We start from the raw sequence: 12,085 nt of genomic DNA on the forward strand, positions 1-12,085 counted from the left end.
CCCAGCCTGGCGGCGGGTTTGATATAGGAGGGTGGAGTCTCTTTACTCCCTCCATGAATGCCTTAATGACAGGTACCTTCCACCATGATACTTTACTCTGAGAGGTGGTGTATGCGGAAAGCGCCAGCAGGTGAACCTTGATGGAGTTAAATACTAATCCTGAGTCTAACAGGTGTAGCATGTAGTGAAGAATGTGAGTTTGAGTACATTCTATCGGGTTTATTTGTTTTGACTAGCACCACATTACAAATCATCTCCATTTGTCAAAATACCAGTGTCTGGTGTTTGGTCTACGTGCCTCCTTGAGGATATCCATACACCTTTGCGGTAAATTAAGAAGTCCAAACTCTATGACCTCAGGAGCCATGTTGCCAAGTTTAGTGAGTGAGGTTGAGGGTGTAATGTTGTTCCCCCGTACTCGGAAAGCAGGTTGGGCCGGCACAGGAGTTTAATTGGATTACACATCGCCAGATTGCGCAGATGTGGATACCATGGTTGTCTCGCCCACATGGGAGCAACTAGAATGAGCGTCACTTGTTCCCTGTGAATCTTGTTCACTAACCTGTTCATTAGAGGAGTTGGGGGAAAAGCGTAGGCAAATTTCCCCGACCAACTCATCCATAGGGCATTCCCCTTGGAGACTAGTTGAGGAAACATTGGACACGAAGCCTGGGCATCGCTTGTTTTCTCTTGTAGCAAACAAGTCTAGCGTAGGTTAGCCCCAATGTGAGGAAATATGATGTACGACATGTTTGTCGAGCTGCCACGCTTGTTCTTCTAGAAGCGGATCTCTGCTTAACGAGTCCGCTAGGATGTGGAGTTCCCCTGGTACATGTTGTGAGGTTAGGAACATCTCCCATTTGAGTGCCCATTTCCATATTTTCTGCAGTAGCCTGGACATATTTGGAGAATGTGTGCCTCCCCTGCTTGTTGATATAGAACATTGCATTGGTGCTGTCAGGATTTGTATCGACTGATTTGTCAGGTGCGTCTCGAAGGCTTGGAGGGCTTTGAATACTGCCAGAAGATCCAGCAGGTTTATGTGGTTCTGTGCTGTGAGTCCACAACCCATGTGCTGTGAGATGAAGGTGATGCGCTCCCTCCCACCCGGAGAGCGATGCGTCTGTTGCAACTACCGCTTGCACTGCCGGGTCATGGAAGGGTTCCCCTTCAAAAGATTCTCCTTAGTCCACATGCGTAGGGCCTGTACTAGTGTTGGCAAAATGACCACTAGATCGTCGCACTGACCGCTTGCCTGAGACTACTGTTTCGCCCACTACTCCTGCATCGGGCGCATGCACAAACGTGCGTGTGGGACTAGGTAAATGCAAGCTACCATCATGCCGAGCAAACGCATTGCTTTGCGTATGCTTATCTGGTGACCTGCTTGATACTGAGGTATTTGAAGCAGTATGTTTCTGATTCTTTCCTCTGATGGAAAAACTAACCCTTCCTCCGTCTTTATAACAGCTCCTAAAAACGGTTTGGTCTTGTTTGGTACGAGGCTCGACTTTTTCTAGTTTATTGAGAAGCCCAATTGGAAAAAAAGGTTGATTGTTCTTTGTGCATTTTTCTTGCAAATTAGGGGTGTTTCCCCCGTGATCAACCAGTCGTCCAGGTAGGGGTAAACTGGGATTGTCTCCCTGCAAAGGTGTCTGCCACCACAGCCAGTACCTTGGTGAAAACCCTTGGAGCAGATGCTATACCGAAGGGTTTAGTGCTGGTTTGCTATCTTGAAATCCAAGAATTTTTTGTGCGCTGGGAACACTGAAATATGAAAATAGGCATCTTTCATATCCAATGTTGCCATGCTTGCTTTAGCAGTGGGATTACTTCTTGTAGCGTAGTCATGCGGAATTTATGTGGCTTGACATAGGTGTTTGCCGGGGGCAGATCTAATACCGGGCGCATTGTTAGATCTTTTTTGGGCACAAGAAAGTATATTGAATAGATACCCTTGGTTACCTGATTCGCTGGGACGATTTCGACTGTGTCCTTTAACATCAGCGCTTCCACCTCTTCCAGAAGTATGCGCTGTTCCTCCTCTGTGGTGGTCTTTTGTCACGGGGGTGGAAGGAGGGTCTTTGGAGTAACTCTGTGCAATAATTGCCCGCCACGGTAGAAAGCATCCACTTGTCCGAGGGGATTCCCTTCCATGCGTGGGTGAAGTGTGTTATACGACCTCCTACTGGAGTGGCATGGGAGGGGACCTGAAGCGGGTGGTCATTGCTTTGGGGGGGTGGATGCACCTCTGGAGGAGGGGGACCTGCCCCAGCCGCGAGATCTTCGCTGGCCCCTTTGGTAGTCCTGTGAGGTTTGGCCTCGATTCGAACCCCAGGATGAACCCTGACCCTGGTTGCAACCACTTCCTCTTTGCAACGTTTGTCCCCTGAAGCGACAAAAATGATGACTTCCCCTTTGGCCTGGGGACTTGTTTGTAAGCTGACCCAGTGATTTTAAGGTGTCATATTCTTCCTTTACCGTTTTCAGAGCATCCTCTACTGCTTTGCCGAAGAGAACATTAGGCTCGATCGGCATACTGAGGAAGGTTGCCTGTGTCTCTAATTTAAAACCTGACAGGAGCAGCCATGCGTGGCGCTTTATAAGTGTGTCCTCTGTGATAATTCTACCAGCATTATCCGCTGCGTCTAAATTATTCTTTAAGATACAGTTAGACACAGCCTTCCCTTCCGCTACTGCAAGGGAGAGTTGGGATTTAGTGGCTTTGGAGCCGAGGCCATTAATGTGGTTATCTCCACCCATGTGTAGCAGTTATAACTGTCCAGCAGAGTTCTATTATTGGCAATTCTTGGCTGATATGCCGCCGAGGTGGCCACTTTCTGACCGAAAGTGTATTTATTTGCTCTTTGTCCGGGGGTGCCTCTGATGATGCGAGAGGGGTTCCCGTCCTTTTCCTTGTGGTGGTAACCACTAGAGAGTCTGCATTCAATTGGCCTCTGATATAGAGGGGATCAGGGGGAGCTTGACGGATCATTTTCTCAATGCTGGGATTTACTGCCCGCGTTCGGTTTGGTGTCAGAAGAGAGGGTTGGATTCTTCTCTGTATGGATTGCAATATGGGCATAAATTGGGTCGCTGCCTTTTTGTCACCTAATATATCCACGACAAAGTCCTTGTAGACTAGTGTCCCTTGTGTCTGGATTTGAAAATTATCTGCTGCCTTGAGGAGCATGTCATTCAATTGTAGCCGATTATCAACCGCGGGAATCTGCCACCGGTGGATCAACATGATCTGGAAACGGTAAGACATAAATGTCATCCTCGTTGTCATCATAATAATGATCTACATCTTGTAAGCCCTCTTGACCCTATGAGTTCGAAAATGTCCAGTGTCTTGGAGGCTTTGGTTGGGGTTATCAAATTGAAACTGGTCTGTGTCATGTTGAGGGGTGTCTACCTGAAGGGTTTCTGTTCGTGCTCTTTTTGAGAGGGGTAGTGGGAGTGCTGCCCCACTAGCTGGAGGTGGATTCTGCAAGTTGTGAAGAGCTTGAGGATTTCTTTCAAAACAAATCGCCAATGAAAGACATATATCTCATGACACGGTCTATGTCTTCAGCAGACCACTGTGAAGAACTTGGGATGACTGCAGGAGGGATAACTGCTGGGGTGTGAGGTGGTTCAGGAGTAGGCTGCCTCTTGTGTTAAGTTGTGTTAATGTTAAAAGATATTTGTACCGTGCACCATCACCACCGGAGTGGTCCCCTGGTGCTCTGGCGGCTCTGAAAGAGCACGGGTGGGAGTTTAGTGGAAGGAAGCTGGAAAAGTGCAAGAGAGCAGTGATGTGCTGTTGGCGGCCTCAGCCCGGTGGGTCCGTTGGCTGGGCCTGGGGCGTTTGCGGCCAGTAGTCGTCGTGTACTGTTGTGTGCAAGTCTATGTGTGTTTTTGTTGTTGCAATGTAGTGAAGTTTGTGCGGTTTGTTGTGCTGTAGGTTTGTGGTTGTGTTTGGTTTGGAGTTTGAGAGGTGTATGCAGAGGGGGAAATTATTAGTGCAATTGGTTAGCAATTGGCATATCTATCCTGAATTGAGGCACTTGGCTTCTGTAATCTCCCCAGATGGGGCTCGGGAGGAACCATGCGCCTCCGTCCTGATCTGGGTCCGTCCGGCCTTCAAAGTCCCTTTCACAACTGGTCCCCTCCTCCCCCAGCCTCCCTCGGAGCCCTACCTGTCTTCACTTCCCACTCATACGGCCAGTGCACCTGCCAATGTCCACAGCTCAGCTAATGTGGTGATTACCAATATCTCGACAATTGCACAACATTGTGGTACCTGGTGGCAACTAAGGGGGGAAGGCGGGTGTAGGGTGGGATTAGGGTGGGGTTGTTGACTCCGTCTCCATGGGTGTCGCCTGTGTTCCACTCTACCCGGAATCACTCGTCCAGGTGGCGTGGGTGCTTCCTAGTCAGTTCAGTCATCCCTTATCCTTTCTGTTTCGGTTTTTAGTTTGGGATCACCGGAGGGGGAGGGCTAGGGAGGCGGGACTAAGGAAGTAGGCTGAGGGGAAGGGGAGCGCAGTACACGGGCCGGGGGTGGGCTCACAGGGATCAGATAATATTGCAGAAGGCCCGGAGGGTCTTCAGAGGGGCCTCCACTCACCTGCCTTGCATGATGGAAAGTGCAGGCAGGGAGAGAGAGACGGCCGTAGGGCCTATGAGGCTCTGGGAGGCAGAGCCAATCACTGGAGCGGGAGGGCTAGGGAGGTGGGAATAAGGAAGTAGGCGGAGGGGAAGGGGAGCACAGTACACGGGCCGGGGGTGGGCTCACAGGGATCAGATAATATTGCAGAAGGCCCTCCACTCACCTGCCTTGCACGATGGAAAGTGCAGGCAGGGGGAGGGAGACGGCTGTGGGTCCTACGAGGCTCTGGGAGGCAGAGCCAATCACCGGAGGGGGAGGGAGGATAGGGAGGCGGGAATAAGGAAGTAGGCCGAGGGGAAGGGGAGTGCAGTACATTGGCCGGGGGTGGGCTCACAGGGTTCAGATAATATTGCAGAAGGGCGGAAGGGCCTGCACTCACCTGCCTTGCACGATGCAAAGTCTTCATAGTTGCAGACATACTCCCTTCCCCCTGGGTAACTCTCTCTTTCTCCCTTCGAAGTGGGGTGTTTCGAAGCCGGGCTTTTCAGCAGTGTCTCAGGGACGTGTTTCTTAACAAGATGAGACAGTTTTGTAATTTGCAGAGATTTAGCCGATATGGACATGTGTGAGGAACATTGTTTTTCGGCAGAGGTAGGAGCTTGGCAATAAAAAAGGAGAGTAAGGGAAATATGCATTCTCTTTGTAACTAAGATATGTAGCCACCCCCCACTCGCCCTTCTGTTTGGGCTGAGGCCCGAAGCGACCTTCCAAGGCCGTGGAAGATCATCGAAGCAAGTTGTGCCGTCGACAACGCGTGTCCTTGAAAACTGTTGTCGAAGTCGTTTGTCAAAGAAACGGCTATGAAAGGACAGAAAAGAGTAAATAACTAATTTTTCATAATAAAATTGCGTTAGCCGTAAAGGAACTCCACGTTCAGCGTCCATCGATGATGGCGGAAAAAAACTATCTGAGGGACCTCAACGCGTGAAGGACCATGGGTACAGTGGATGTCACACTAGGGATACTATTACTGGCACGCCCTGTCGACGTCCCTTTTCGAGTTTAGCAGATTCCACAAGCCTCAGAAATAAATATATACATCTCTATAGATGTTACTGGAGACTAGTCTAGAAGGGTTTGAGAAGATTTGCAAACTGCGCCCGGTGCTCTATTGGGCCCGTTTATGGTCAAATAATCATCTGCGCAGATCTAAAGAGGCAGTCATGGATGTTTTGTTCCAGCAAGGGAGCAGCTCTCTCAAGTGGGTTGTCCGCATGAAGTTATTTGAGTCAGCTGGGCTTGGGGGAGTGTTGGGCTAACTCCTCTGTAATGACATCTACATCTAAGGAAGTGATCAACAGCGCAGTGAGGGCTAAGGCCCAGCGTGATATCTTGGTGAAATCGAGGGTCTCTGAGCAACTGGCCCAATGCCTTGCTATCAAGAAACGGGTCGGTTGTGAAGAGTACCTGGATTATGTCACCTCCCGGTGGGAAAGGGCTGTGTATTTAAAGCTCTGCATTGGTGTTTTGACAACAGCCGTACTCCGGCACCAATAGAACGATGCCATTTCCACAACATGTTTTCTTTGCAGCGTGGCAGACGACACTGTGCAACATTACCTATGTCTTTGCCCGGTGACTAAGCCCTTGAGGAAGCGTTTTTCAAAGCCCTTGTTTTTAACTTGCGGCTAAGCAATGGCTAAGTGCTTGGATACTGCAGACGTATTGGCCATTTCTGCTACCAGCAACTATCTGAGCTGGGCAGGAAAACACCATATTAGAAAGGCTAAGGTAGTAGCTCAATGTCCTTTTGAAGAGGAAACTACTTGTTTTTAAGCTGCTTCTATCAGGTAAAACAATGAATTTGTTCTTGATTGTAAGTTACGTATGTGTTAAAGTAACATCAGCATCATAATCACTTAAGAGTTTCTTGTTGAAATAAAGTTGCTAAAATGAAATATATCTATATGATAGTCGCTGTGTGATAATACTAATCTGAAGGTTTAATTGCTGACATTGCATTTTAAAGGCCTAATAAATAATTATACATTGATTTACATCGTCTGCCTAACCTTAATTATTGGAGTGCTCTCATTGCAGCCCTAGACCACTCTCTCACTCCGCAGAGTCTAAACTTGACTGCTCTGCTACTCTACCTTGACTGGGTTTGGCTAGACATTAGTGTCTTTTCCTCGTCAACATAATTGGTTGGCCTCCCAGAATCCACACGCAGGGTTGATTCTGAAAGTCCATCTCAACATAGGCACAACTCTCAATACTCCTTATGAGATTTACTGTGATTGGTACATCTCATCTGTGCTTTGGAGGGGGATTTCTTATTGGTTGTTACTCTTAAATATTCAATTTGCCTCTTACTATAAGTCTGCGACTTCTAGCTGTTAAATAGCCAGATGGCCTCCTTGGCATCAGGCGTCATTCCCATCTCCATACTCGCCCTGCATTAACAATAATGTTGGCATCATAAGGCAATCTTCCTGGTAGGGTCATAAGTGAAAAGATAATTTAAAAAAAGATCTTTTCACTTAAAGACCGATTTAGAAAGACTGCTCCATGACCCAATGGAGCAGTCTTTCTAAACCCAACTGTCACGCCCCTGCCACACACGAGGGCAAGCAGGGGCTGACGGGCAGGTCGGGACTCGGAAGCGCAGGACCAGGAGAACTGGTGCGTGTGTATGTATGTGTTTTGGTTTGGAGGGGTGGCGGATTTGTGGGTGCGTGTGCGTTTTGTGTGTATGTGTGGGCGAGGAACAATGGGAGGCTCGGGAGTGAAGCACAGTCCCAAATCTAGGGTCTCTGTGATACCAAAAACTGCCAGTTTATGGAATCAATACCGTGGGGGTTGGGGGGTTCCCCTTTTTCCTGCCTACATATGTATAAAAGGGAAATTTGTTGATGCGTGTGTCTGTTCGAAATGTTCAGGATACTTCCCAACAAGCCAAACCTGAAATTTGGCATGTGGGTAGGTTCCATGGTGTAGGCCATGTAAAAATTATGAAATATAAATATACCTTTGTCTATTCTTTTTTTTCTGTGGGAATTACTGTGCAGAGCACGACTACAACTGCTAGTTGACAATATAGTAGAGGTTTACGTTCCATACTCTGACTTCCCAAGTTCTGAGGTGATGTCACTGAGGACTGCACATAGCCATGGTTGAAGAGGTGAGCTCTACAGCTCCTAGCTTATTCCACCACTTGGATGGCTTATGGCTCTGGCAATATTGCACTCATAGGCCAACTTTCCTAGAAGCAGGTTCCCCTCCTGGACCTGGGAGGGAGTAAAGGCCTCACTTTGTCAGACTTCAAAATGTTCAGTATAGACTAAGCCGCTGCAGCTTTGCAATATACAGAGTGTCAAGTTTGTATTTGTTTTTTATTTATATCGCGCACTGAACCCGGAGGTAACTGGGCGCTGGAAAAGACTTGTAAATTACATACATGGAAAGAATGGAGACATAGTTGGAGTTAGCAGGACCTGAGGTTACAGAAGGTCTTGTGGATTACATGCATGAGAACAATGGAAACAATGGAGACAGTTAAAGTTAGCAGGACCTGTGGTTACGTAAATTCTGGAGACAAGAAGCATTTATAGCATAACACAGGCAAAAGTGCAATCTGATGAACATTAAGAATCAGTTCTGGACGGGAGCAGAGCGAGGGTCAATAGAGGGGCTTGTTGCTTAGCCAGTCTTTAATACCCGATTTGAATGCCAGAAGGGAGGGCTCTTGTCTGTAGACCATGGGTATGGAATTCCAGAGTTTGGCTGCTTGGACTGGGAAGCTGGCTCCACCCGCAGTTTTTAGGTTAAACCTAGGTAATGTGAGGCAGTGAGATAAGGCCGATCTGGTGGAACGGGTTGAGTGGTGTTTGCAGATTTTGTCAGAAAGGTATTTAGGTGCTGTGTTGGCCAGGCACTTGTGTGTGATTACCAGAGTGCGGAGAGTGATTCTGTCACGGACTGACAGCCAGTTGGCATTGAGTCTGACAGCTGAAATGTGGCTGGATCTGGGAGACTAAGTGCTGCTCGTAATGGGATATTTTGCAGGACCTGGACTCTGTTTAGGTTGAGTTCAGAGGAGCCTAAAAATAGTGTATTACAATATTACATTTTTGACAGTGCTAGTGCTCGGTCTAGCGTTAGGCAACTATTGGTCGACAAGTAGGTTTTGCAGCTGTAGATTAACTTGTTGGTGTAGGCTGTGGAGGCTACTACTGAGCTAACCTGTTTCTTGAGGGATAGTGTTGAATCGAGATAGACCCCCAGGGTTTTTATGTCCTTTGAGACCTTGATCGGGTTACTGTCAATGTTGAAGGATGTGTATCTCTGATCAAGCTTGTTTAGACGTGCCTGCATGCGGACATTCAGGAGCTCAGTCTTATCATCGTTAAGGCATAGACTATTGTTGGCCATCCAGTCCTGGATTTCTAGGTAGATATCATTCAGGAGTTTGGAGTCTTGTTCATAGCAACCGGTGAGGGGGATGAGGACTTGGGCGTCATCTGCGTAATTGGTGTAGATGACACCAAAGTTGCCCAAGCGATCGAATAGGGGTTTTGTGAATGTATTACATAACGTAGGTGACACACACAAGCCTTGAGGGACTCCACAAAGTGTAGGGCTCGGGTCTGCTGAAGCTGAGGGAGAAAAGACTCTGGTAGGCCTATTGGAGAGAAAGGAATTGATCAAGTCTGAAGCATTGGTGGAGAATGCTGCAGCTGTGGTGAGGTGCCCAGATAGAATTTGGGGGTCGACGAGGTCGTAGGCCGCTGACAAGTCTAGGAGCAGGAAGATTGCTAACTTGCCTTTGTCCTTAGCATCGTCCATTTGGATCTTCAAGTCCAGTAGGGCTGTCTTAGTTCCATGTCTTGGCCTAAAGTCAGATTGTCGGAGTCCTAAGAAGTTGTTGTCCTCTAAATGTCTCTGAATTTGCAGATATGCGACACGGTCTAGAATTGTTAAAACTAAGGGGCTGTCGTTATAGGTCTTTAGATTGTTGGAATGCTAGGGTCTAGGTTGTTTTTTTTTTCAAAAGAGGCTTGACCCATTAGTAGTGTCAAGATTCTTGAATTTGGACACGTCCACGATATTGTTGATAAGAGGCCAGAGACTGTCAATTGAGATGTTACGACAATCTCTTGCTAGGGTGGGTGGGGGGCTATGGCGTTGAAGTGATGGTCGGACCATGCCACGGGATCATTTTGTAGGATTTAGATGGAGCAGATGAGGTTGGACACCCAGTCCAGGATTCTCCCTTTGGTATGAGTGGGTTCTATGATCCTGTGATTGAAGCCCAATTGGGAAAAGTTCATTCTGTCTGTAAGCCACTTACTACCAAAAGTGAAGAGGATTTAAAGCTACAGCAAAACCACACCATACATGAAGAAATGTAAACCTTACAAGGGGCTTCGGGGTATCTTTTCTCAGAAACGATAAAAGGTATAATTTAAAAACTAATCACCTGTACACATTTTTTGTTTGCAGTACTTTTCTTGATCATTACATGTTCACTAGAATTACATAGGGATATTGGCAAAAAGACAAAATAACATACATTGCACAGAGAATTGCAACTGTTGAGAAATGTATTTCAGCCATGTTGCCATAGAGCATACATAAGCATGCGTCTGAATTTAGAAACGTATCCATGCCGCAATTAAGATATATTTCTTTTGGCAATGATCATATTTTCAGGTTTTTCAAAATTTCCCAGAACTTGTCTGTTTGTTAGCATTATATATACAAATCTTCAATGATAAGTCAACATTAGACAAATGACAATGTGGACATTACAAGGTTGGAGTGTCAAACACTGGGCATGCTGTCCACATTTAAGTTTGACAATTGTTTTGCGATCAAAGAGATTTTCTGTTATTGCAGTAACATTTATCGTCAGAGAAGGCATTCACAATACCTTTTTGACAGCATGCATGTAGGCCTCTTCTTGAAAAAGTTTGAAAAATTCACACATGAATGTTTCTTTGAGGCTTGACTGAAAGAGACAGTATACAAGATGAAGTTAAAAGTTAACACACACATGTTCAACACTGCAAAGTAGTTCCTGCATGTCAGCTATAGAAAAAGCAATTCAATACTTACAAGCTTGGTTTTGGACAAACTTAACCAACTGCCCAAAGTTTGGATAGTTTTTGAGATAAGAGTCAATGTTCGTGATGTCTGTGCATCCTACAAAATACAATGATATAGTTATAGTCCAGATATACTATATATGATGATGATGATGATGATGATGATGAAGCATGCTTAAATAGAAAAGGAAAAAAACAAGATATCAGAAATTTGGCTCATTGCGCTCTAGTCACACTTTACAGTTAGGTTTTGATTGAATAACACTGCAGTTATTTATTTGAACCTTTCTCTAGTTCTCTTCACAGCATTTACTATGGAAGCATCCATGCTCTTCAGGCACACCTGATGATGATCCACAAATTGAAGGCATTTCTCTTTGAATAGCAGGGCTTTCTTAAACATTCAACCCCTTCAGTTCCAATTTCATGGAAATCTTTGATGCCCACCATAAATTGGAAAATGCAATGTAAGCATTGCTGTGCTTTTGTACCTCTTCTGAAACACCAAATTGTACCCTTGTGCAATGCTCCTGTAAATCCCCATTTTGTTGACTCTAGATCCAAAAGTAAGAGAACAAATTACTCTGCAATGTTGTTTCTTTTATTTGTAAACTTTATTTTCAACAAATCACCAAACAGATTACATGACAGTGACATATGGGGGTAGATACAAGTAGCGACGCAACTTGAGTGCAATCCGTATAGAAAAAAAACAATTACAACAGTACATAACACATTGTTCCATCTATCGTGACAAAACTCAGGGACGGCCATCCTCCCAGAAACTTCATAAGTATCAATAGTCTGCCTCTCCTCACGAGTCAGGTGTTCGGTACGTTTTTCTGAATTCCAACTGGGGTTGGACTTAAGACTTCTCTCTTGGTATTAGGGACCCAACTCTTAATATAGGCCTGTACTACACAAGTTGGTAGAGCGGCTGAGCAGCCATGCTCATCTTAGGAGGGAGTTATGTGAGCTGTAGAGTAGTACAAAGAAATCGGTATATACAGGGACCCAAGAAAACACGTACTCGCTTAGTTATATTAAAATATATGTATTTATATATACACAAGGCACACACGCAAATCTAATATGCAGCAACTACCAATAACACTCAATTAGACATTGAATAAGATCATAAAAAGGAACAATAATGCAGGCAAGGAACTTTTTCATATACTTTTCATAGCCAGCTCACAGAGTGACTTTAATGAAGATCAGTAAAAGCACTTATACGTATCACTTTTGCAAAATTCAGTTTAAGGGGAAATAAAGGTTAGACACAACACAGCTTGCAACTGTTAAGTAACAATGTACACTCTCCCAGAAAGATTTAGACCGTCTGTCTCCTAACAGAAAAAGTGTTCGCAATTCCAGT

General features: G+C 45.8%; 1 protein-coding gene across 1 annotated transcript in view; it reads right to left on the bottom strand.

Annotated features, from left to right (window-relative positions):
• Positions 1–12,085, bottom strand: part of RASA2 (RAS p21 protein activator 2) — a 1,321,178-nt gene that overhangs the window by 376,717 nt on the left and 932,376 nt on the right. The window contains exons 16-17 of the mRNA XM_069618287.1: positions 10,718–10,804; positions 10,533–10,610 (exon numbers count right to left, since the gene is read on the bottom strand). Coding sequence (XP_069474388.1) covers positions 10,533–10,610; positions 10,718–10,804 — 165 coding nt within the window. The remainder of the gene's footprint in view (positions 1–10,532; positions 10,611–10,717; positions 10,805–12,085) is intronic.

Source organism: Ambystoma mexicanum, chromosome 10 (genome assembly GCF_040938575.1).
Source record: "Ambystoma mexicanum isolate Mex_15411 chromosome 10, UKY_AmexF1_1, whole genome shotgun sequence".
Classification (NCBI taxonomy): Eukaryota; Metazoa; Chordata; class Amphibia; order Caudata; family Ambystomatidae; genus Ambystoma; species Ambystoma mexicanum.